General features: G+C 36.9%; 1 protein-coding gene across 2 annotated transcripts; it reads right to left on the minus strand.

Moving 5' to 3' along the window:
- Window positions 1-257: 257 nt before the first annotated feature.
- On the minus strand, window positions 258-26,438 carry DGKE (diacylglycerol kinase epsilon). 2 transcript variants are annotated; one of them, XM_081272976.1, is made up of 12 exons: window positions 26,305-26,438; window positions 25,460-25,941; window positions 16,709-16,868; window positions 14,501-14,620; window positions 13,354-13,497; window positions 12,838-12,995; window positions 12,456-12,507; window positions 11,110-11,223; window positions 8,213-8,284; window positions 4,545-4,672; window positions 4,218-4,329; window positions 258-3,864 (listed from the first exon to the last, which is right to left on the minus strand). In XM_081272976.1, the coding sequence occupies exons 2-12, from the start codon at window positions 25,921-25,923 to the stop codon at window positions 3,685-3,687; spliced, it is 1,704 nt and encodes a 567-aa protein (XP_081129102.1). In that variant the 5' UTR covers window positions 25,924-25,941; window positions 26,305-26,438; the 3' UTR covers window positions 258-3,684. The 2 variants fall into 2 exon arrangements, with proteins under 2 accessions (XP_081129102.1, XP_081129101.1); XM_081272975.1 differs by having other exon boundaries at window positions 25,460-25,945.

Here is a 26,438-nt window from a genome sequence, read left to right on the forward strand (position 1 = left end):
CCTCAGCTTCTAGAGGTGCTGGATTAGAGATGTGTATCACCATGCTCCTCACAGGGACATACTTTTTAAAAGTAAAATAAAAAAAACCTTTTTCTGTCTTATTGCTAAGCATGTATCTTCATTTGGATTGGGATATAGTAACAAAATTATATTTTCTTTTTTAAATTTATAGATTTAAAAAACAAATTAACATTTCACTGTCCTAAGCTAGGTGAAAATAGGAAGGAAAAAAAAGTCTCAAACAACATTTCTGAATATAAAGTGCTGGTTCTTGCTTTAATATTATTTTGAAGGAAAACTGCACAAAACTATCAACCATTCTATTGAATGGCCAAATTTGGTATTTGAGTCCACATCAATTTGTATTTTAACAGAACCTTTAAAGTTTTCTAGTTAGTGCAAATTAAAATCCCCATAACATAAATTAGATACAATTTTACTTTATAGTACAAATGCAAATTATTTTTCTTGACATGCTGGTAGTATTAATTTTTACAGTGCGAAACAGACTATGGAATTTCTAAGTCACAGTATATTTTACAATTCTAGGCAAATACATTTCAGAAAGTAAACACTACATGTTCTTGACATATCCTGAAAAAATAAAAATAAATAATTTTAACTATAAAAAATTTACAAACATTAGCATTACAATAAAGGTTCACATCTAATTGTTGCAGAAAACCTAAATAATTTAAACCATGTAATCTTACTACTAGATGACTCCTATTAAATATAACAAAGCACTGAAAATTATTATCTACCTCAGGGATCTATAAGAGCTGCCAGGTAATCAGTATTTAAGCCACTAAGTTTATGAGGAATTAGGAATGTATTAGGGCAGTAAAAGATGAGAGAAATGTGAAAGGATATGGAAATATGATTTACTTCACATATTTCTTCCTGAGAATGTAGAAGTTATTTTTTAATATCAAGACAATTTTAAATGGAACAGAAAAATCTTATGGTGAATTATTTCATAAAATGTAGAATCCCTGGTAATATAAACAATTAACACCCTACTATATAACTTGCAAACATGAATTATTACAAAACGTTTTTATTTAAACAAGGCACAGGCCTATACATTTATCTGAAGTGCTGGGCAACTAGTGCTAAAAAAGTAAGTGAATTTTGTTAAAATTAAAGATAGCAATATGTTTTGTGATATAGTATTCCGAAATAACTTTCCTAAATAAAAATTAAACCTGAATGAATCAATAAGGCAGCAGAAAAATTTCATGAAGGGTCAGCAGGAAAAAAAAAAACCTCATTAGATTATAACCGAAAAATGTGTTTAAATAAATAAAGGCATTATACATAAACTTAAATCCAGTGTAACATTATGGTTAGAGTAATTTCAACAATTAAAATTATAGTTATTTTGATTATTTTAATTCTGATATTCCAAACTATTTACTTTGCTTCGATTACAATTAACACTATGAATTATAGGTATAACCTACAACAAAGTGAATATAACAATGTATTAATAAAGTGTGGTAACCATAAAAACTTTGATCATGAATTAAAGGATAAACTTCATTATACTCAAAACATGATCAGCCCATAAAAGAAAATCTTCAAAACTCTCCCACTATGTCTGCCATGGTTACCTGATGTGAAAGGTGCCTGAATAAGTTGAAAGTAGACTTGTGTACAAAATCTTTCAATACTAGAATTTAGCATCACATTTGGACATCTGAAAGAAGTTAATTTAACAATGTAAAAGTATTTTATATAACATACTGATTACTGCATACATTACAAAGTTCTTTCAAAATGTGGTCTGGGCCTGGGGTGACTCAAATTGAAGTTTATGGTTCATGTGGGTCATAGCAGACCCTTAAGGGGAACCACTGGGATTTTCTAGTTTTTCAGAGATTAATGTCATGAAAGACCATTAAGCCCACAAATAGGCCATTTGTCAGAAAAACACCAGGCTGGAGGCCCACTGGATGTGCCCAACTGCAGACCCTTAGGGTAAGGCTGGTTAACAATGGCAGAAGAGCACCCTCTACCGGGCAGCCATGGAACTGCCCCTCAATAAGTTTTTGGCATTGAGGGACAATGTCTGCATTTATCCAAAAGCACTCTGCCAGTGCTTTTCATGCCCTACCCACTTTAAACATAGAGGAATGAGGTAATATTTCTGGGAGGAGAATTAAATTAGGATTTTATTACATGTCTTTTTTATTTTTTGGTACTGGGGATTGAACCAAGGGCCACTTTACCACCGGGCTACGTCCCCAGTCCTGTTTTAAAATTTGAGAAAGGGTCTCACTAAGTTGCTGAGGTTGGCCTCAAACTTCTGATCCTTCTGCCTCAGTCTCCTAAATCTCTGGAATTACAGATGTGTGCCACTGCACCTGACTTCATATTTTTATCTAATTATAACTAGGATAATTTATGTGACCAATTTAACTTATTAAATAAACTATATAATACAGTGTAAACACTAAACACAAGTATCACACAACAAGGTAAATAATAAATAAGTTAAAAATATATCTCTCATTTTAAAATAAATAGAACATAAACATTTTAGCAGTGGTTTCTGTCCACTTACCTCCCCATGGGGAAATTCTTTTAAGAGTTTTAAATATGAAAGACTACCCTATTTTAAAATCTTAGAAGACTACTGAATATTGAAAACATGAGTTAGTCTTGAACTTTTTTGAGCAATTAATCTGATCAGTAAGTTTCTTTTAACCATTTTTTTTTAAAATTGTTGGAACCTGTAGCTTTTAATCCAAAAACGCTCTAAATCTTATTTTAGATTAATCCCCCTATCTGGTTCTCTTTTGATATAAAAAAAGATCCTTGGGTTGGGGGTGTAGCTCAGTGGTAGAGAGCTTGCTTAGAATTCGTGGGCACCTGGGTTGAATTCCCAGCACTGCAAACAAAAACAAAACAAAATGCAAAAGTCCTGAACTTTCGCTCAACATGGTCATGGACAGGATTAATATCAAACAATAAACAGTATCTAGAAGTCTAAAAATGACCAAACAATAAAAATTATAACATTTTAAGCAAATTTTGATCATTGTCTTTCTTTTACATTTCTCCTTTAAGGGTTTGAAAAAGCATGCTGCAGGAGACTGCCTAGCATTCACCATGCCAGTTTGACATGAACCATTTCCGTTCAAAACAGCAAGCTAATTTTTAAAACAATATGGAGTCACCGAATTAAAAATTAAGATGGAAATGATTTTTCTACCCACATACTGTCCATCAAATATTTTATTTAAGAATAAGGAATGAGAGTGCGTATTTCAGAGTAAGCTTCACTCTCAAAATATACAACCATGAAAAACATTTCATGTTCAAGTAATCTTTAGTGATTTTTCCAAAGTTAGTAACATGGTCAAAGTATGCTGAAAAGAGAATACGAATTTGTACTAACTGGAAGTTTGACTCTTTTGGGAATGCTATTTACATAAATGTGTACCCATTAAATACTGTATTTTTTTTTTTTTTCCCTTGTGCTAGGGATTGAACCCAGAGCCTCATGCATTAGGCTAATACTCTACCACTGAGCTAGATCCCAGCCCTTACATGTATATCCATTATACTATGAGTGAAATTAAGACTGAATAGCTGATACAGAATTTCTGCTTTTGGATGAACATGTATCTACTGGCTTGTGCAGATGCTACACTAAGTTTTCATTTTCTCATTTGTCTACTCAGTTTCCTTTATGTCCTCTTGCTCTGAAGTACTAGAGATGTCATCGTCCGTCTGTTCTCCAGAGAAATACAGCATTGAAGCATGTGTCTTGTGAGTTATGGTGACAGTGCAGGGCCCCTGGGCCCATGGCTCTCCATCTACCTGCATTGGCATCATCGAACACTTCAAAATCAGCTGATGTTAGGAAAAAAAAATTAGAAAAAAGTCAGTCCCAAGAAGTTCAGAAAGATCTTCCTTACTAATACCACCTATGGTCCCTTAATCCTTCTGCATCTCATTTCTAGAAAACTAAACTCAATATATGAAAATATTCACGGATTGTTTAGGGATTCATTTTCAGGAGATGCCTTATTTCTTTGACTGGATTAAGGGCCATGTTTCCTGTTTCTTTCCCATCCACTCGAGCCTCTGAAGTAGGGTTACCAACAGCATGGGCCATAAACCTGTTTAGATAAAAAAACACCATGCCTCCTTTCTTCAACAGATGAATGGTCTGAAAATAGAGTATTACAGCATATTTTACCTACCCGAACTGTATGTGCCTGTCCTATTCGAAAAGGGTTTGCGAGTTTCACTTGAATCTGAGCACAGTGGAAAGACCCATACACTCCTACGACTTCCAGTAAACCATCATCATGCCTAACAATTGAAGAAGGAAATATGGATCATATGATGCAATGAAATAAAATCAGCCAAGTAAGGGCAGTTATTTTCTAACACAAATGGGGCCATCAACCTATTAAATGTTTATATTACTGAGTATATAAACAAGAAAAGCTGAAAAAAAATGTGAAAGTCTATAATAATAGGGTGTTTTAAAGAAAATGGTGACATAAGATTGTGAATACACATACCTGGCTAGTGGGTAAGTCTCATCTCCCATTCCTTCCCATAATCTGCAGCCACCACCCCAGTAGCCAATGTTCAGAACAATGATGCCTTCCAAATTAGGCAGCTGTACTTGCTCACCATCCAGTTCTAGCTTTAAAGAAATGTAAGCAGTTAGTTACCACAGGGCTCGTGACTTCCACACATACCCAGCTGGAATCATGAAGACATGAGAGAAGCAGGTGTAGGAGAAGACTATTTCCCACCTCTCACTGGAGATGGTCTGGGCTTTCCCACCTCCTCAGTGAAACATTTTTAAATTTGAGAGAGGGTCTCCCTAAATTGCCCAGGCTGACCTCAAGCTTATAATCTCTGCCTCAGCCTCCAGAGTGGCCAGGATTATAGGTGTACACCACATCCAATCAGAGGAATTGTGTTTAATTAAGGCATTAATAATGACCTTTTTGTTAAATTCCATCATTCTCTTCAGGCCTTGTCTAACTCACAGCTTACCTTTGACCTGATACTAATGAAGCCTCTTTTGCACCTGAAAACTCCTTTGCTCGCTGGGGACTCCTACCTCTGTGGCCAGTACTAAGCCCCTCTTCTCTCCATGCTGCAGGCTGTGGGGGGTAGTCTTAGCCATCTCTGTGTTGACAGTTCTACTTTGCTGGCACAGTTTGCTGGCGAGTTGGGCCATATTCAAAGGCCCACAAAACACTTCTACTGACTGTGGTATTCATGATGCATATACAAAACAGACAAAACCCTTCTCAGCAACCTGCTTCCCCTCACCAACCTATTTCATAGGGAAGAGCAGCACATCCCTCACCTTCCCCAAGCCAGAAACATGGGATTTATCTTGGCCACCTATGCCTTTCTCCTCCACATTCATCAATCTGAAAACAGGTGAGGCTACTTTTCTCTTTTTTTGGGTACCAGGAATTGAACCCAGGACTGCTTAACTACATTTTGTTTTTTGAGACAGGGTCTCACTAATTTGTTTAGGGCCTTGTTAAGTTCCTGAGGCTGGACTTGAACTTGTGTTCTTTCTGCTTCAGCCTCCCAAGCTGCTGGGATTACAGGTGTGTGTCATTGTGCCCAGCTGATACTACTTCTCTATCATTTGGGAAAGTACCTTAGGGCAGAACCATCATCTCCTTCTTCTGCTTGTTCTAACCGGTCTGTTTATTACTAGCTTTACTTCTCTCCTGTGCACTCCTCACAGAGCAGCTGGATTGACACAATGCACCTAAGACCCATGTTATAACCCTTCAGTGGCTTGACTCTATGCTCATGACAAAATTCAAGCTCCTTAATAGGCCAATACAAACCTCTGTGATTTGGTTTCTGTCCATCCTTAGCTTTTGCTACTATGCTTCTGTTTGAACACTACTATATCATGTTCTTCCTTGCCTCTTCGGCCATGCAAACATGGCCGAAGAGGCAAGGAGAACATACCATAGAACAATCTTCTTTACCTTCTTCACTTAGCTAATTTTTAATTTTTAGATTTCAGCTTGTTACTTTTTCTAGAATGACTTCATATTATTGTCATTTTCCTTAGACAAGCATCTGAAGCTCCTAACTCCTATAAGACCACCTGCTTTTTTATATCACTTCTCATACTATGTTGCAATGTGATTTAAGTATCTTTTTTTCCCTCTGGGCTGTAAACTTAGAGAAGGGATTTATCACTGCAACTCCAGTATTTAGGACAGTACCTTGCATTTTGCAGGTGGCTTCACAAACACCTTTGTATAAATTAAAACTCAGACAACAAAATAAAGTGCTATTTTATATGTGCTACCAATATTATCAAAGCCCAGAAAGAAGGAAATATAATAAAGTATCCAGAGACCTTTTTTTGGTACAGGGAAATGAATTCAGGGGCACTCAACCACTGAGCCACATCCCTAGCTCTATTTTGTGTTTTATTTAGACACAGGATCAGTGTTGCTTAGGGCCTCGCTAAGTTGCTGAGGCTGGCTTTGAACTCACGATCCTGCTGCCTCAGCCTCCTGGGCAGCTGGGATGCCCAAGACCTTCTTTATGGAGAACCTGGCTATTCTGTGTGGTGTGGCTCCCACAGGCTCTTGAGTGTTTGCTAACAGCATGGCTTTCCTTGGCTAATGTAAATTTGGCTCCTTATTCTCTGCTCACTTTATTCTCTCTTTTATTATCTCTTCCCATCTTACTTATTCCCATACTTACTTTACTAGTTTTGGGTCTCTCCATTAGCATCTTTGTTGTTTTTATAACCATTAGATTATTATTATTACTTTTTATGGAAAGAATGCCTTTATTTATTTTTATGTGGTGCTAAGGATTGAACCCAGTGCCTCACACATGCTAGGCAAGCATTCTGCCACTGAGCTACAGCCTTAGCCCATTAGATTATTTTTAAAAGCAAGCAAGAAATACACACAAGGTTTTGCCATCTCATGTTATCAGGTATACTGTAACAATAATCAATCACTAGAATTCTACTTTTACTGTTTATACATTTTTGCTTTGGTAGTGGGAATTGAACCAAGGGTTCATGCATGCTAGGCGATCCCTCAATTACTGAGCTACATCCCTAGTCCTTTACCATCACTCCTTTTTTTCTCTGTCTTTTTTTTTTTTTGTACTGGGTGCTGTATCACTTAGCTATCTCTCTAGATCTTTTTATTTTGAGATAAGGTCTAGTTCTCCATTCTGGCCTCAAATTTGCAATTCTCCTATCTCAGCCTCCTGAGTAGCTGGGATTATAGGAATGTGCCAGCATGTACAGTATTATTTTGTTTAGGTATATAAGAGAGAGATCGTTGGGCTGGGGATGTGGCTCAAGCGGTAGCGCGCTCGCCTGGCATGCGTGCGACCGGGGTTCGATCCTCAGCACCACATACCAACAAAGATGTTGTGTCCGCCGAGAACTAAAAAAAAATAAATATTAAAAATTCTCAGGGCTGGGGATGTGGCTCAAGTGGTAGCGCGCTCGCCTGGCATGCGTGCGGCCCGGGTTCGAACCTCAGCACCACATACCAACAAAGATGTTGTGTCCGCCGAGAACTAAAATAAATAAATTCTCTCTCTCTCTCTCTCTCCCCCTTTCCTCTCTCTTTAAAAAAAAAAAAAGATTAAAAAAAAATAAAAATTCTCTCTCTCTCTCCTCTCTCACTCTCTCTTAAAAAAAAAAAAAAATCAAAGGGAGATCAGTAGAGGAAAGGCACCAGGAGGGATACTTAAAAAAAAAAAAAAAAAAGAGAGAGAGATCGCACCAAAACAGTCTGAATTGAACTTTGCATTTAAATGTCTTCTGAGCATTTACGATAAATCAGGCACTCACTGTAGTAGACAACTTAAAGTGCAAATCATTAGGGCATATCAGTTAAACAGATTTGGGTGTTAGATAAACCTGGGTTCAAACCTGACTACCATGCCTGTGAAACCAACTGTGCGAATATGGGCAAATTACTTAAATTCAGTTTTCTCTTCTGTGTAATAGTAATATACTACTACTTGCCTTATAGTTTATGGGAACTGTTTAGAGGGATAATGTATATAAAGCACTCAGCAAAGTGCTTGGCACACAAATAAATACCCCACATATGTTAGCAAAGTAACTTAAAAGAAGAATCAGCATTTCTGTTAAAAAACCTTCATAATCCTGAAAACATCTAAAACTTTGTGGAAGGTATTTGTGGCTTACCTCAATTTTTTTATTCAAATCTTTACATTCTTGCACTAAACAATCTTTGGTTCCATAGAATAAATAAACAGCCTATGAAAAATGAACAAAAATATGACATTAAAACAAATCTCACAAACCCTTTTAAATGTTAAGAAAAAGACACTGTACAAAGTTCCCCATTCTGCCTTGAACAGCATTTCCTTGGAGTGGAATGAACACTGATGGACAGAAGGGCACTCCAAGGGATGCTTTGGTGTGTGATTCTCTTTTACCAGCCTTTTCATTTTACATTTCATTCTATTATGCTACTCTTGGCTTAAAGAGTTCTATGTGAGCACATGCCTATAGTCTCAGAGACTTGGGAGGCTGAGGCAGGAGGATTATAAGTTCAAAGTCAGCCTCTGCAACTTAGCAAGGTCCTAAGCAACTCAGTAAGACTCTGTCTCAAAAAAAAAAAAAAAAAAAAAAAAAAAAAAAAGTAGAAAAGGGCTGGGGATGTGGCTAAGTGGTAGAGTGCCTGGGGTTCAATTCCTGGTACAAAAAAGAAATAAGATCAGTAGCCCCAGTTTAGGATGAGTCCATGGTCTCTCTTCCTAGGTATGCTGCTCATTCTTCAGAGACTCAAGTCTGGCCCTTGCACCTGAGCTTCCTTGGAAACTTTCCCACCTCTCTCTTTCCTAAACAATTCTGACGTTATGCTGATATCACATTATACTTGTCATTTAAAAAATTTGTTCCCGGTGAGCATTATCTCTCCAATTGGACTGTACACTCGGGGCAAGATTCCAATTATACAATATTTATTAAATTATACATTTTCTGAAAATAAAAAAAAAGAGTTGAACTGTGGTACAACAGAGGAAATGTTAATCATCCCTCTTTTGAGATGACAATAAAGGCCATACTTTTTTTGGTGGTAATGGGGATTGAACCCAGAGTACTATACCACTGAGCTATAGCCCAGCCCTTTTAGTGTTTTAATTTTGAGGCAGGGTCTTGCTAAAGTTGCCCAGGTCTTGAACTTGTGATCCTCTTGTCTCAGCCTCCAGAGTAGCTGGGATTATAGGCTATTAGTTTAAAGTTTAGTCTGTTTTTCAGAAGGAATAGGGGTGGTTTATGTTTAAATGATGTTTTTCTGCTGATTACTCCAATTGCTTAAGGAAAATGCAGATAAATTAAGCAAACATTTAATGATTCATTTTGAATATAAATATTGAATACAGAAAGGTTGACGAAGTACAGAAGAGTTAATTATCATTTATATAAATCGCAATATTTATTGCTTTAGTAACTATAATAAAAGGGAACGAAATAAAATTTGAAATATTGTAAAATAGGCCCAGGAATAGAATTAGTTATTTTGTTTTAATTTAATTTAATTTTTTGGTACTGAGGATTGAACCCAGGGGTGCTCAACTACTGAGCCACATCCCTAGCCCTTTTAAATATTTTATTTAGAGTCAGGGTCTTGCTGAGTTGCTAAGTGCCTCATTAAGTTGCTGAGCTGGCTTTGAACTCACATCCACCTGCCTCAGGCTCCCAAGCCACTGAGATTACAGGCATGCACCACCACACCTCGCCAACCTTTTTATTTTTTTGAGACAAGGTCTTGCTAAGTTGCTGAGGCACTTGGGGTCCTCTGCCTCTGAGTTGCTGAGATTACAGGTGTGTGCTAACATGCCTGGTTGTATTTGTCTTTCACATTCTTTTGTTCTATCATTAAAGTCATTTAAAAAAAATTCTGAGCCCAGCACAGTGGTGCACGACTATAATCCAGTGGCTCAGGAGGCTGATGCAGGAGGATCATGAGTTCAAAGCCAGCCTCTCCAAAAGCGAAGTGCTAAACAACTCAGTGAGACCCTGTCTCTAAATAAAATACAAAATAGAGCTGGGGATGTGGCTTAGTGGTTGAGTGCCTGAGTTCAATTCCCAGTACCAAAACAAACAAACAAAATCCAAAACAAAGCTTCCATTAAAGGAACTGACTGTGCCAGAAACCAGAGTGATGACCATAGCTAAGAGTCACAGTAAACAAGTGCTCTTTTCCTTACCTCATCTGTCTTATGGAGTTTTATAAGCCAATGGTTTATATTTTTTCATTAATGACTTAACTAAAATTTTACTCTGCCTATCTGCCTTTCCAATTTCAGTTGCCATTTATATAAGTTATCATATATTTACTTTTCACCTAAACAAAATATGTTGAAAAACATTCCAACATTGAATTTTCAAAAATCTGTTCCAGTTAGGGGCTGGAGTTGTGGCTCAGTGGTAGCGCACTTGCCTAGCATGTGTGAGGCACTGGGGTTCAATTCTCAGCACTGCATATAAATAAATAAATAAATAAATAAATAAATAAAGGTCCATTGATATCTAAAAATAAAATAAAATAAAAATGTGTTCCAGGGCTGGGGATGTGGCTCAAGCAGTAGCGCGCTCGCCTGGCATGCGTGCGGCCCGGGTTCGATCCTCAACACCATATACCAACAAAGATGTTGTGTCCGCCGAGAACTAAAAAATAAATATTAAAAATTCTCTCTCTCTCTCTCTCCTCTCTCACTCTCTCTTTAAAAAAAAATGTGTTCCAGTTAATAAAATATATTTAAGAATCTAATTTGAGGGCTGGAGTTGTGGCTCAGTGGTAAAGCACTTGCCTAGCACATGTGGGGCGCTGGGTTCAATCTTCAGCATCACATAAAGATAATAAAATAAAGGTATTATATCCAACTACAACTCAAAAAAAAAAAAAAAAAAAAGAATCTAACTTGACAGTCCTACACAACAGAGCAGGTAAATGTTTCTATAAGTTAGTTCAATTAGAATCTAAGAGATCTAAGAGTGCTAAATATAATTGAACTATTGATTTTTACTGTACCTTCAGTGATAAGCAGGAAATGTTATTTTATCCAACACACCTTATTAAGAATTCTGCTAGAAAACAGAGATGGTGCCTTCTCACGATGAGCATGAAAATTGAGAGCCATGAGAGCATCAGGTCCAATAGAAAAATAGTTGTTCATTGTGAATTCCTGTGAGAAAGGATAAGCAATAGAACTGTCTCTCTGCAAGCAGGTGTCATACTTCAATATGTAAATCTTAGTCTTTTGTTCCTTTTTGAAAATTGAGTACTTTTAAAATTTTTCACATAGAGCTACTTTATACTCTCTGGTGAAGTTACTAGAAACAAACTTCAGTTCTAGGCTGGTAACTATGAATATGAATCTGACTTTCCATTTCTATTTACCATGCCACACTCATACCCCAGCATCTAGAAAGGCTCTCCTCTGTGCACTCAGGGCTTCACTTTGACAGTCCCAATGTATTTACTTCAAACCTTTGCAACTCTCAGTTTCTATCAGTCTCAATCCAGGCTATAGATAGTTAAGTATCTTATTTCCCGACCTAGCCTGGACGCCCCAATCTATATGTCTAGCTCTGTTCTTATTCCTGAGTTAACAAGCTCAAACTTCCAACCCACAGTTATTTGAGTTGATATACCCCAAATGTAACTATTTTCTTCCTACCTAAGCCTGAAACTTCCTGTTTTTCTTATCTTGGTTAATGCCGTTTCCATATATACAATAATAAAAATCAGAACTCTAGTAGTAATATGCGTTTTCTCTTTCTTCTTATACCAATAAATTGCCAAGGCTCGATCAATTCCAACTTTAAAATGTCTTTGAATTGTCCTCACTCTAAGATTCTCCTTGTTAATGCTCTCATGCAGCTTCTAACTTATTTTCACACTATCTCCAGAATATCTTTTTGAAATACAGATTTGAGTTGGAGCTGTAGCTCAGTGGGAGAGTGCTTGCCTAGCATGAGCAAGGTCCTGGGTATGATCACCAGCACTGCAAATAAAAACAAAAACACAGATCCATTATCTCTGTACTATTTGCTGTTTGCTAACCACACCTCACACTATTTAACTATTCCTTCTGTGGAAAGTCCTTTGTTCCTTTCTCTGTTGATCTAAACTGTATTAATCTTTTAAGGGCCAGCTCCCACATCACTTCCTCTGTAATTTCCTCAGCCTTATCTGCCAAGGCAGAAGGAAGTATGCTTACACCTTGTTCTTCCCCACAGCACCTTTTACAGAAGCTAGTGAGGTGGGCACATGGTCTCTTCTGTTCCATTACCAGCTCCCTCCAGATAAGCACCAGGCCTCTGCATCCAACTAGATAGTGCTGCAACTTATGCACTGTGGACATTCTGTGTCTGTTTGCTAAAACTATTCATAACAGAAGCACTAAAAACATACCTTAGGCTTCCTTAAGTTGTAGTATCCTTTATTTGTTATCTGAACTTTCCATCTGGAAGATAGGAAAAAAAACCAAACAAACTTTTAAACCAAAAACAATACTCTGGATGCCTGATAGATGAGGTTTTTCTATTAAAATAACATTAGAGAAAGTAACCACATCTAAGAAAGAATGCAAATTTTGAGAAAGTACTCAGCATACTTTGCCTTTGGACCTTATAAAATAACAAAGACAGACATCAGCATCTACTTATAAGTAAAACTAATATAATCTTTTACATTCAAATTACATTTAAGTTCACAGCTACACAAGTCTTCATTTACAAACCAAATACTATTCCCAACATTCAAGAAATACACTTTTTGGCAAAGTGTAACTTACCGATCTAGTTTGATTCCATCTGCTTCCATTACATTTCTTAGGACCTGTGTAACTGGTATTTCTCCAGCATAACCTGTACCCCAACCCAGTGTATTGGACAGATCATTGCCTGTTCCTAGAGGCAAGACTGCAACTTGTGGAATGTATTTTTCTTGTCCCTAGAACATGGAAGATATACTTCAGATTTTCTCTTTAAATAATGTATAACATAATAATATTTTGTAAAACTTGAAAACCAAAGCAATAAAGACAAAAATATAACAATTCTAGGTTGTACTAACTGCTTTATCACAATATCCCATCCTTATCCATTTGAATTGGTGATGTCTTCTAATATTTCCTACATAATTAAAACAATACTGTATAATTAATCTTAGAAGTGTTTCTGTAGTAGTAAGTTTGTTTTTTCTTGTTTTGTTTTGGTGCTGGGGATGGAACCCAGGTCCTTATACATATTAGGCAAGTGCTCCACCACTGAGCTACATCCCCGTTACAGCGGTTCTTAAAGACAAATACCTTAATCTTCATTTCATCAACTGCATCCAGGACCCAGCCCACAGTCCCATCTCCTCCACAAACAAGTACTCGAGCTGAATAATAGGGAAGAAGAGTACAAAGTTGTAGGGCTTTGAAAGGAGGAGTTTTAGTTACATCAAAAACCTAGAAATGAAAGAACAAGAAAAAAAGTATTTTTATACAATATTGTCCTTCATCTGAGAGATTATTTCCCTGTAGATGAGTAGGCATATAGTTAACTAATACTGGCCACTGTGTATTTATCATTAATAACATGTCAGGTACCATGCCAGGCACTTTATATATTCACCATGGCTTATGCCCCACACTGACAAAGTAGGAGTTCTTCTTATTCTATTGGCCAGGAAACTGAGGCATGCAGGAAGGTTAAATCATTTGCCTGTGTAAATAAATGAATGCTCCAGTCCATTTATGATATCATATTGCCTAGTTTCCATTCTAAAATTTAAAAAATGAAGTTATAATTTACATATCATAAAATTTACCTGAAGTAAACAAGTCTACCATTTTTAGTCAGTTTATCAAGTTGTGAAACTGCCACTATAATCCAATTTAGAACATTTCTATTGCTTTAATAAGACCCTCCAATGGCCCTTTGCAGTCTCTCCTCCTTTCCAACCTTAGCCTCAGGCCAACAACAATCTACTCTGTCACTATTGATTTGTCTTTTCTGGACAGGTCACATATATGAATTGTATAATATGTGTTTGCCTGAGCCTGGCTTCTTGCACTTAGCATAATGTTTTTGAAGCTTATTTACTGTAATAGATAACTTATTCCTTTGTATCACTGAACAGTATTCCATTTTATTTGAGGGCACACGTTTTGTGTATCCACTCACCGACTGATTGACAGTTGAACTGTTTCCATTTAATGTGCGATGAACATTTCCATACAAATTTTTGGGGAACATGTTTTCATTTCCCTTAGGTAGATAACGGAAGTGGGATTGCTAGGTAATATGGTTTCTGTTTTTCCACACATCTGAATGGCTTGATAGTTTTATAATTATTATTCTTTCCTGTTACTACATGATTAGTGACTTAAAGAATTAGTAAAAGCTGAATTCAAGGGAAATTGAAAATGCAAAGATTAATAAAGAAAGGAAGGTGATCTGTTTAATTACCTGGACTGGATTTAACAGGATCCTAAATTCTCCCAATAGTCCTTCTCCCATGTTAGTTCCACTGCGGGAGTTGGCCAGGATTATTACTGGGGTCCACTGTTTTCCAAACTTGGAGGCTAGCTAAAAATATTAAAACGAGTAAAAAAAGTCTCAGAGATGACAAACAACATTTTTCATTCATTGATAACAATGGTGCTGGAATTTGCTGAAAAAACAATGATACCAGTACTATCAATATAATATGAAAGTCAAACAGTTCTAAGAATGAAAAAAGACCTTAAGAGATTAACCTTCCAACTTAATGTACAATTTTCCTCTATGTTACTTTAGGTAAGTCCTCCAGCATAAGCTCAGATATGTTAGGAAGGAAATAACAAGGCAGTTCATGCCACTGTTAAAATAGTACCAAGTTCTGGGTTAAACTGAGGTGAAAGTCTGTCTTTCAATAACTTTCATTCATTGTTCTAATTTTGCTTCTAAAGCAACTGGATATTATTTATTCTTCCACGGCTGTGTTTAAACATCTGAAGCAATGTACAGGTTGAATATTCCTTTTCTGAAATGCCTGGAATCAGAATATTTTCTGATTCTGGAATATCTGCATATATATAATGGGATAAGGCCCAAGTCTAAACATGAAATTCTTGTTTCCCATATACCTTCTATAGACAGCAGAAAGTAATTTTACACAATGTTTTTAGTGTGCCTACATTCTGACCACAACCCATCAAGTTTAGAATCTTCTATTTGTGGTGTCATGTCAGCACTCAGAAAATTTTGTATTTTGCATTTTTTGATTAGGGATGCTCTACCTGTAATATGAGTTTGTCTCTCAGAAATACATTTCAAGTCCTTTCAACCATTCATCTAATGGATATTGATATGGATTTTTCTTTGATCTCTTTTCATGCTTAATTTTCCTTTGCTGGTTATATTCTAGTTGAAAGTTTTTTTTTTTTTTTTAAAATGGGGTACTCAAAAGTGGATTCAAAAATCCATACTTGTAATAGCCAAAAGCCAAATAAAATTTTATAATCTAACCATTTCTTCTCTTTCCCTCTCTTTATAGATTTCAACATTAATAAAGTCATTCTGTGGTTTTAACTGAGTGATTCTCATACCTCTTATAATTTCAGATTAAATTCAGATAAGAGGCTGTACATTTTTTAAAAAGTGTATCTTAACAATATTAAGGTTTAAAAATTTTCGCATATTCAAGTAGGGAATATATATATAAATTTTTATAATTATTCTTTAAGAGCTACATAAAGATTGAGAGATATTTTTACATTGATTTTCATACATACACACACACTGCAAATCCTTCACCAACAACTTCAATGTCTGGTATTATTTATTGGAGCATCCAATGTGCAATATAAACTTTTTTTAGAGACCTCATGTAGAATTCCACATGGAAAATTCTTTTAGAACAAGGTGTGAGGAAAATTCCTATTTTCTTTTCACTGACAATAATGAATTTCGAATTTGACTGGTCATCAGAATTATGTGAGGACCTTAAAAAAAATATGGATTTCCGGGCTCTACCCTAAATCTATTAAATCAAACATGGCAATGAAACCGGACTAAGGAATTCTTTTTTGGGGGTACTGGGGATTGGACCTAAGAGCACTTTACCACCAAGTACATCCCCAGTTGTTCTTATATTTTCTTTTGAGACAGGGTCTTGTTAAATTGCTTAGGGCCTTGCTAAGTTGCTGAAACTGGACTTGAAGTTCTGATCCTCCTGCCTCAGCCTCCTGAGTCACTGGGATTATAGGCAAGTGTCACCATGCCTGGCTTTAGGAATCTATTTTTAAAAAGCTAGGTTCAAATGCAGGCAGTGATTTAGAAATCACTAGTACATTTTTGATCTCCCTCTAGGCATGAAAGAACTCAAGAGCCAAAATTTTTATCACACTTCTGGGAATTGGTAGGGTTTTATAGCTTACCATAAAGGTATTTTACATCCCTTCTTGTTCTTGACCTTTTATTTCCCCTCCCCACCACATTTTTTAATTGGTGAATTATATTTGTACCTAATGATGGGATTTATTGTCACATATGTGCACACATATAATAATTTGGCTAATCTTTTATTTATTTTATTTCTGGCTCTGATTCTTCTCACAAATGCAGAATTAACAATCTCATACACTGACTCAACTTTATAGAAATAATAATATAGGAAAAATAATCTCTAATTACCACTTCATAATCTGTTTTTTTGTCTTTTCGCATCTGGTTAATGTAAGTTAAATAACTTGGTGGAATGATGATATTTCTGAATTCTCCAAAATCACACTTTTCATTCTTTAAGCTATTTTTCATGCACTCATCATGTACTGTTTTCTGACACCAAATACACCTGAAGGAAGGAAGAAACAAAGACATTAATTAATTTTAAACTATAATCTTATTGAGCTACAAACCAATTTTTTGGTCAAAAATGTAAATAATAATTTCATCATTATTGAATATAAAATCTGGCACATGTACGATATGTATCTATGCCTGCATTGTGAAAATAGTTACAAGTTTTGAATGTTACAAGGTTTGAATGAAAATATAACAATGGTTCTCAAACATCTTGAGTCCCAAGATCCTTTCAGGGCATCTGTGAGATTAAAACCATTTTAATAATAATACTAGGAAATTATTTCATCCTCATTCTCTCAAAAATGTAGTTTTTTTCCCAGAAGATGTATGATGTGCTATAACAAGGGACTGAATGTAAACATTTTCATAAAAATATGTTATTATTTTAAAAAATATGTATTTTAGTGATTTCTTTCTTTCTTTCTTTTTAAATATCTTTTATTTTATTTTATTTATTCATTTTCACGTGGTGCTGAGGATCAAACCCAGGGCCTCACATGTACTAGGCAAGTGCTCTACACAACCCCAGCCCAGTGATTTTTTAATTCTGATTTATAACAAGGTAAATATCAATAGCTATCAGCCACGTTAACAAAAGCCACCTAGAACAGCAACTGTTATGTGTTAATTATTTGTGCTTTAACTGAAATACGTTCATGAGGTCTGCAGGCTTTGCTGCCTAGATGTGCCACTGCTGAGCCCTAAAGACATTCTCAGGTCTAAACTGAAAATTTCAACTTATAAATGTAAGTAAAACAGTCAACTGCTTTTTGGGCAGCTCATAAACAAGTTATGTTTGCTTTTGAAATACAGATAAAACAAGTATATTTAGATTTGCCTCTGTGTTCAGTACCAATGTATACAACAGGCAGGGAACAGTGCTGGCATGGTCTGGGGTTTCTATTTTTAATCTGCTAAGTATTTAATCCACTCACAGATAAAGGAGATTGGACTGGACAAAGTAGGCCACCAGAAAAAAATAGTTTTAGTTAAATTAATTAAAAAAAAAAGAGGGTAAACATTTTTCCCCCATATATTAATTCTCTTGGTCTTCTATTTTAAGGGTGATTTTTTTCCTTTCAGACGTTCAGATCTGTCCAATAACTGCTATTTACCCAAGAGTCCTGCTTACTGCTAAAAATAATTATATGCATATACGTAAAACTATAATAGATGATTTCACAGCTAAAGTATAATACATCTCTCTACTGGTTACCATCAATTTAAAAATAGTAATATTCTATATATATTTATATATATATATATATATATATATATATATATATATATATATAAATATATATAGAATATTACTATTTTCAACACCAATACACTTATTTGTGGGAGACAGGTCAAATTTTACCAAGAACTTTTAAATTGGGTAGGACTAGAGACAATGATCTGTTTAACTTGTGGGAATTCATAACTGCACAGGTAACCAGATCCTGCCTGTGAGGATTACACATAAAGCATTCAGAGGAGAGGATACATTTTGAGGAGTCACATGGCTTCTCATTTAGAAAATTAGTGCTGAGGAAAACGAAGGCAGATCCCTGCTTTGGTCTCTTCCCATGGGCTACAGGTGATTGTGGCCTTGGAAAAGGGGATCATGATCTAAAAACAGGGTAGTGTTATTGAAAGAAATTAGAATGTTGTAAATATGTCAAATTTTCATCTACATGAATGTTTTGTTATACATTAATTTGAAAAGATGCCCACAGAATTACTTCACAATATTAGCTTATATTTGAGAATTGAAATATTTAGAAAGGTATAAAATGAAAATTATCTACCAACATTCTTAATTCCTTTGATATGCTTATTTCAGTTATTATAATACATACAAACTTGTTTTTTGGGTAGGAATATGATATCTATATTGATCTATAATAGACACTACTTTTTTTCCTGTTACTATTATTATTATTTTTGTGGTGCTGGCTGGGGATTGAACCAAGGACCTTGTGCATATGAGGCAAGCGTACTACCAACTGAGCTATATCCTCAGCCTCTGCTTTTCTTCTGTTATATCATGAATAATTTTATATGCTATTAAATATTTATTAAAAACATGGTTTATAATACATTATGTGGATATAATAACATAATTTATCTAGCCCCTTACCTGTTTTTTTTATTTTTAATATTTATTTTTTAGTTTTCGGTGGACACAACATCTGTTTGTATGTGGTGCTGAGGATCGAACCCGGGCTGCACGCATGCCAGGCGAGCACGCTACCGCTTGAGCCACATCCCCAGCCCCTTACCTGTTTTTTTAAAAAAACATTATTTTGTTCTTGTAAGTATAAGCAATGTGTTGAACAACCTCAAACATAAAAGAGATAATTTCCTTACAATTGTAGAAGTTTCTGAATCAAAGGGCATACATTTTCCTAAGATTCTATTTAAAGGTCCCTGGTCACTAGGTCAAACTGAACTGTCTTTTGCTTTGTGAATTCATTTATGTCTTATATTCATCTTTCAGGAGGTTTTAAAAACTGCAAACACATGTGTTTACCAATCTCTTTTGTATATTCATTGAAAACATGCTTCAGTATTATCTCTCTGTGGCACTCAGGATTAAACTCAGGGATGCTCTACCACTGAACCACATTCCCAGCCCCTTTTTAAAATTTTGAGACAGGGTCTTGATAAATTTAAATTGCCCAGGCTGGGCTCAAATTTGTAATCCTACTGCCTCAGTCTCCCAAGTTGTTGGGATTAAGGTATGTGCCACTGGGCCAGGCTAGTTTCCTCTTAAATGTACTTTTTAAAGTATTTCAGTTTATGTTTTGATATACAGATCTGTACTTCTCTTTGTAGTTTATTCACATACTATTATGCTTAAAGTCTTTTATCATTTCCAAATTATATATTCATCTGTAGCTATTTTCTCCCCAAAGAGCACTTGTCCTAGCACAATTCATAATTTTTTTGATTCCCACTGATTTATGACACACTTATCATTTACTAAATTCTAATTAATTTCAGAAGAGGTTCTTTTTGTTGTTGTTATTGAAGTGCTGAGGACTGAACCTAGGGCCTGACAGTTGCTGCTAGGCAAGTGCTCTGCCACTGAACTACATCCCCAACCTAAAAATAATTCAACAAGGTAACTGTTATTAGCTTTTGCTCTGTAAAGATAAAACCAAAATGCTTACTAGTTATTCAGTGTTATATTTTTTCCTTAGAAACAACATCTTCAAACTTGAGATCTATTCTTTTACTCACCTTGTACCTTAGTATTTAGCTTAGCCTAGATTTCAAAGCCAATGGAAAAATAAAAAATTGGGGCTAGAGTTGTGGCTCAGCGGTGGAGCACTTGCCTCACACGTGCAAGGCCCTGAGTTCAATCCTAGCACCACATAAAAATAAACAAAGTAAAGGTATTGTGTCCATCTACAACTAAAAAAGATATTAAAAAAATAAAAAATTAATACTATCCTGGTATTTTAGTTTAAGTACCATGTCACTGGGTAACTGCTTATGAGTTTTATTTGTTCCTATATTTACTTTGAAATTTTCAAACTTTCAGAGAAATCAAAAGGGTAGCAAAATGAATACCCTTAAACTCACCCTTCATTCTGATCCCCCTGCTTCTAGAATGTTAGGCAAGTGCTCTGCTACCAAGCTACACTCCTCAAATCCTGATTCCTTTTTTTGGTGGGGGGAGTACTGGGGATTAAATGCAGGAGCACTCAAACACTGAGCCACACCCCCAACCCTATTTTTAATTTTATTTAGAGACAGGGTCTCACTGAGTTGCTTAGGTCCTCGCCATTGCTGAGGCTGGCTTTGAACTCTGGATGTCCTGTGTTAGCCTTCCGAGCTGCTGGGATTATAAGTGTATGCCATAGCACTGGGCCCTGATTTTTATATGACAGTGGAATGCATTACAATTCTTATTATAAATATAGAGCACAATTTTTCATCTCTCTGTTTGTATACAAAGTATATTTACACCAATTCATGTCTTCATACATGTACTTTGGGTAATAATGACCATCACATTCCACCATCATTTCTAACCCCATGCCCCCTCCCTTCCTCTCCAACCCCTCTGCCCCATCTGGAGTTGTCTATTCCTCCCATGCTCCCTCTCTATACCCCACTATGAAGCAGCTTCCTTGATTTTTAATTAATATTTTCTCCCATGACTTGCTTTCTTTCAATATAAACGTATACATTGCTGAATCATCTGGAAATACATTTCAGATATTGAGATTTCACCCTTCAAAATTTCAGCAAGTATTTCCTAAAAACAAGGATAACCTTGTTTTTAAAATGTTATGCTTTTTTAGCACCTGCCCAGCATGTATAAGATCCTGGGTTCAATCCTCAGCACTGTAAAAAGTAAAAAAAAAAAAAAAAAAAAAGAAAGAAAGAAAAAAAAAAAAAAGGTAAAATATTTTTAATTTTACATTAAAAACTGGTATCCCTATGACCTAGCATTCAAGCATTAAACATCTTACTACACACTTCCATATCCATTAATTCATCTTATTTTTGGTACATTTTCAAATAAATGGCAGATATAAAAATACTAAATAACTCAGCCAGTAGGTTTATCATTTTCTAGAGTTCATTTCTTGTTTATAGGTTTTTCTTGTGATGTAAAATTTATATACAATGAAATGTACAAATATATACATTTATTGAAATTTGAGAAATGAACGCCTTCATACTGAAGTCCTTATCAAGATACAGAACATCATCTACACTATTCCCTCATAGGAAAACATTGAATGCTTTGCAGATTTGCCTTATTTTTGTTCAGGAGTATAACTGCTTTACTTTTGTTAAATCAAATTATTTTAGAGACACAGTCTTGTTATATTGCCCAGGATGACCTCTTTTTTTTTTTTTTTTTTGATGGTACTAGGGATTGAAACTCAGGGTTACTCTACCACTGAGCTATATTCCCAGCACTTTTTAAACTTTTTACTTTGAGATAGTCTTGCTAAGTTACCAAGGCTGATTTCAAACTTGTAATCCTCTAGCCTCAGCCTTCTAAGTAGCTCAGCCTCCAAAGTAGCTGAAATTTCTGCTATGGCACTCCTGGGATCATGCCATCCTCCTGCCTCAACCTCCTGAGTGTCTGGGACTATAGTCACATATCATGATGCTTTTATTTTTTAAAAGTTTAGCAACAAAAAAATTCTGCTGGCAAAATTGCTTATTACTTTCTTTAAAAATAGTTACTTGTTCCCAATAGCTTTTTAGTATGCTGGAGGGGGCAGCTATATTATACTTGAAGTTGTGATGGTCAATTATGGGATTCATACCAGAATGGGGTTTGGTAAACTATGTCTTCCACCTGATCTTGTGGACAAAGTTTTATTGGAAAACAGCTATACCTATTAATTTATATATGGTCCATTGCTGGTTTTGTACTAGGCAGAGTTAAGTAATTTCGACAGACCAAATGCTTCCCAAAGCCTAAAATGTTTACTTTTGGCTCTTTAAGTATCATAATATAAGAATATTCATCTGCTTTGCTTTGGCAGTACTGGTGATTGAACCCCAGGGTGCTCTACCACTGAGCTATTTTCTGGTCCTTTTTATTTTTTATTTTGAGACAAGAGATTCCCAAATTGCCAGGGCTGTATTTGAACTTGTAATCCTCCTGCTTCAGCCTCCCAAGTTGCTAAGATTACAGGTGTGCTCCAACGCATTGAGCTTCACCTCTGATTTAGAAGATGGCTTGGTATCTTTTATTGTTTCAGATAATTAATGAAATATGACATATACCAATAGAATACAGAAATACAAAATTTAAGATCAAAGCTGAGACTAAAGTGGCTTTGTTTTACTAATCATAGTATGTGGGGAGAGAAGAGGGAGAATAATGAAGAAAAAGCCTTCTTACAAACAAACAAACCACAAAAAAAAAAAAAAAAAAAAAAAAAAAAAACAGGGCTTGGGTTGTGGCTCAGTAGTAGAGCACTTGCCTAGCATGTGTAAGGCCCTGGGTTCCATTCTCAGCACCACATAAAGATAAATAAATAAAGGTATTGTGTCCATCTACAACAAAAAAATATTAAAACAAACAACAAACAAACTTAAGTTCCTTTTCTCTTACTGAGAGAATATTACAGGGAACAAAGATTTAGTTAGTAAATAGAACAAACACTTAAATATAACCTAATTCCCTACTGTAGTCAGAATCAAGAAGAACAAAAGGAAGGAGAGAGAAGTAGTGATTCAGATATGAGGTACAGAATACATTGTAGTGGTTGGGTAGAGGCAGAAACACACAAAAAGAAAAAAGTCTATAGGGAAAACAGACTCTAGCACAATATGTGGCACAAAATAGATGACAAATAAATAAGTATAAAGACCTATTTTGCAGAGTTTAACAGGGCTGCAGATTTAAAATCAGTCACTACCTGTTATTACCCCCTTTCAAATGATCAGTCTGAGCTCACCAGCTTCTCTAAGAATGTGAAGCAGAAAGGAAAGAAGCCCTCCCCATGGCTGGATAAAATCCAGAGAGGGACTGTTTTGTGATGATATGTTCTAAATAGTGATGTTTTGTTTCTTCTTCCAAAATCTCATTTCTACAGAAGGTCACAATAGACTATAATCCTGAATAAAATTATTGGCTAAAATAAATCAGTTTAGAATATTGTAGAATCCATACAACTTGAGGATACTGCTTTTTACTTTTCGGAATAACAACTATTTCTTATATTTATATAGAGACCATAGCAGGCTGTGAACAGACTGCTCAGTCCCTAGGAATAAGCTAATCAGAAGGAGATCTATCATTACAAACTTTCACTGCACTCATTGGGAGAACACAAAATTAAGGAATGAGACTCAGGTTTTAAGAGATAACAAAAACATGGCAGTGATTCTCCAATTTCAGAGTTATCTGCTATTCAAACAAAGACTGCCAGGTTTCTGGTTTAGTGGGTCTGGGGTGGGGCTAGGGTTGCCAGATACAAAACAGAAGATGCCCCGGTAAATGAGAATTTCAGATAAACTACCATTTTTTTTTTTTGGTATAATTCCCAAATGTTAGATTTTTACTTGTCAAATCTGGCAAACTAGAATTTACATTTTTAAATAGATTTTGAAGTGATAATGATCCTGCTGGTTTGGGGATGTTACTTGAGAACCCTGAGATAAAAGGATATGTCATCATTAAGAAGCGAAAATTTGGGGAAGCGGAAGTTGAATAAATCAGGCAAGGGTTTGTAGAGGCAAAAACAGGAGATTTAATTTGCGCACAGAGAATGGAAGGAAACAACAAAAGTCAATTCACTGTGACATTTATTTTAAGTCATTGGTAACTTTGCACTCACTGATTAAGGACAAAAGACAGGATAGACAGAACAACATCTAAATACTAAAGATACTAAATACAAACAAATAGTTAAAAAATTCTAAAGTTGTCTAAAATATATCATTTTGAAAACTTATTAAATCTAAATCTGATAATGTGTAAAATTGTTTAGGGTAAGATTTAAAAACCGGTATTGACATACCAGTGCTCATTCCAAAAAACAAAACAAAAACAGAGAGCTTGTTCTACAAAAAATAAAAAAGTGGCTTATCCTATTTAGTCCCAGCTTTCTACTACAGCTTGTAAGTATGTTCATGAGCTTTTATACTTATCAGAAACAAACCCCATTACAATGAAGATGTCCAGGCTTATGGGAGGCTTGGTATCAGCATTCCTAATCCTGTTCTGGGGTAAGAATTCCTTTGTAAGTCAGTCCCATTTTACCTTTAATTTCCTCAACTGTGAAATGAGTTAGAACAGATGACCTGCAAGACATCATTCCCTTCTACCAATCTCTAACAAGAGGAGGTATATCTTCATCTATTTCAGACACTACTTAACCACATAAATGTGTTGTCCATGGTGTATGCAGAAGCCACTGAAATATTCTTGGTTTAATCAAGGTTGTGTATCTAAGATACTACACAGTCTTGCAAGACCATCTTGAAAATCAAGAGGAGTTTTCATTTCAGTGTTGGTTTTTTTTTTTTTTTTTTTTTTTTTAATGTGTTTCACTATGGCACCCATAGCAAAAGACAGTTAAAGTGCTGCCCTGGAACTACACTTCTTTTTACAATACAAAGCCGAGGATGAATCGGTTTTGTGATTGAAAGGAAAATTTATTTGGCCATATTTCATTTTTTCTTATGTAAACTGGGGAAACTTTCATACAATGGCCAAGATGCAGGTAGCACTTAAGAAAGATAAGAGTCAAGTTTTATTGTCCCAAAGGGCATGCTGGCAAAGAAGTAGAGGAGAGAAGCCTCTTCTCAGCAAGACTACTTCTCAGCAGACTACTTCTGATGTTTTCCACAACATCAGAAGTGTCTGTCCTGAGCAGTTCGGGCGGGCCAGCGGCTGTGATTACCGGAGGCCTCTACACGCCTTCAAGGAAACCTGACTCCTGAGGGGCGGGACCGGGTTCCATCCTCAGCACCACATAAAAATAAAGGCATTGTGTTGTGTCCATTTACGCCTAAAAATAAATATTTAAAAAAGAAAACCTGACTCCCACAGATACAAAAACATGGCAGTGATTCTCCCATGGAGCGTTCCTACAAAGGCCATACCTGTAATCGCAGAGCTTGGGCTGACTGCCACACTGCTGCTTGCACACCACACAGTAACTGCACAGGGGCACGTTGCCTCGGATCCAGTGGTGGGGCATGACATCCAGGGCCCTGCCCTCACTCTTGAGCATGATCTCCTTGCACTGGAAGCGTTTGTCGGCCTTCTTGAGGCAGCCCTCGTCCACTCGGAGCCCGCAGCAGTCGCAGAAGGCACCCTGCAGAATGTGCTGGGCGCACACGCAGCAGTAGGTGGGCTGGCTGAACAGGTCCGTGTCCCGCCACCCGTGCTTGCTCTTGCGGAAGATGTCCCTGCGGTGCAGTTGCCGGCGCGACCTCTGCAGGCTACACCAGAAGGTGATGAACACGGGCAGCAGCACCGAGCACAGCGTCCACAGGATTAGGTGCCCGTCGGCGAGCAGGCCCTCGGCGGGCGGGCCCGACCCCGGCTGCCCCTCGCCTTCCATCTTTTCCAAGGCCGGAGTCTAACTAGGAGAGAGCAGGCGGTCAGTGGGGGCTCGCCCTCCCCTCGCAGGGCTCCGTCCGGCTTCTCCCGGCCGCTCGGCCTGTTTCTGGAGTCGGGAGCCTGGAGCCGAGGACGCCTCAACTCGCCACGCGAAGCGCAGGCCTGGCGCCCCAAGGGGCACGATACACATTCACAGGCTCCCTCACCTCCAAGACCGGCTCTGCTGACCGCGTCGGTAACCGCCGGCGCCAGCCCCGCGCTCCCCTCCGGCACTCAGCCGTTTGGTATCGGCGCGCCGCCTTCTTCAGGGCCCCACCGCCCTCACCCCTTTGGCTAGGCCTTCGGAGACCCACGCCTCCTCCCCGACCACCCTGGGCCCTACCTCTAGCCCAGGCCTCCGCTGGCGGTCCCGCGCCCCCACCGCAGAGCCCGACTGTGGGCCCCCAAGTGGTGAGGAGACCGCCGCGCGCCAAGCGTAGGAGCGCAGGGGCTACGCACGCGGCGGTGGCCGGGGCG

The sequence above is a fragment of the Spermophilus citellus genome (genome assembly GCF_964194105.1).
Source record: "Spermophilus citellus genome assembly, chromosome: 17".
Classification (NCBI taxonomy): Eukaryota; Metazoa; Chordata; class Mammalia; order Rodentia; family Sciuridae; genus Spermophilus; species Spermophilus citellus.

Excerpts from the sequence above, each read along its gene's own strand:
- DGKE (XM_081272976.1), bottom strand. The coding sequence starts at position 25,923 with ATGGAAGGCGAGGGGCAGCCGGGGTCGGGCCCGCCCGCCGAGGGCCTG. Across the intron at positions 12,996-13,353 it reads TTGATGAAATGAAGATTAAG|GGACAAGAAAAATACATTCC; the intron begins GTATTTGTCTTT and ends TCCATGTTCTAG. Across the intron at positions 12,508-12,837 it reads GATGGAATCAAACTAGATCG|ATGGAAAGTTCAGATAACAA; the intron begins GTAAGTTACACT and ends CCTATCTTCCAG.